The sequence below is a fragment of the Empidonax traillii genome, unplaced genomic scaffold (assembly GCF_003031625.1).
Source record: "Empidonax traillii isolate 1590-97213 ecotype Southwest subspecies unplaced genomic scaffold, ASM303162v1 scaffold1899:size51410, whole genome shotgun sequence".
Taxonomy (NCBI): domain Eukaryota; kingdom Metazoa; phylum Chordata; class Aves; order Passeriformes; family Tyrannidae; genus Empidonax; species Empidonax traillii.
The window spans coordinates 1,679-2,040 of NW_020957092.1; the positions used below are offsets into that span (position 1 = coordinate 1,679).

The following is a 362-nucleotide window of genomic DNA, read 5'->3' on the forward strand; positions in this document are numbered from 1 at the left end:
GATGGGCATACTGATAAAACAAATGTAAGGGTTAGTAGAAAGGTGTCTGTTGCATGTCTGCCAAACATTCAGGATCAAGCTACACGCTGTTTTACTCAAAGTTCACCCTGTGCAGACTCAAGGAGCTACAGGTCACATTTACTGTTCTCATTTAACAGGAGGTTTTACCTACAGTTGGTGCATTCATCCTGTCTTTGGGGTTTAGATCAGAGTCTGCAGCAACACCTGAGGCATGGGGACATGTATGTGAAGTGCTCTGAACAGAAAATGCTGCTTATCTCTGCAAAGCCCCAGGCCCTAGCACCCATTTTCCTATAAAGTGCCCTGAAAGAGCACAGAGTTCAATATATTCTGAGTTATTA

General features: G+C 43.6%; 1 protein-coding gene across 1 annotated transcript in view; it reads right to left on the reverse strand.

Moving 5' to 3' along the window:
* LOC114071213 (laminin subunit alpha-4-like) overlaps nucleotides 1–362 on the reverse strand; it is a gene marked incomplete at its 3' end in the record, with an annotated part of 39,264 nt that overhangs the window by 1,607 nt on the left and 37,295 nt on the right. The window contains exon 7 of the mRNA XM_027908966.1: nucleotides 173–225. Within this exon, the coding sequence (XP_027764767.1) occupies nucleotides 173–225 (53 nt within the window). The remainder of the gene's footprint in view (nucleotides 1–172; nucleotides 226–362) is intronic.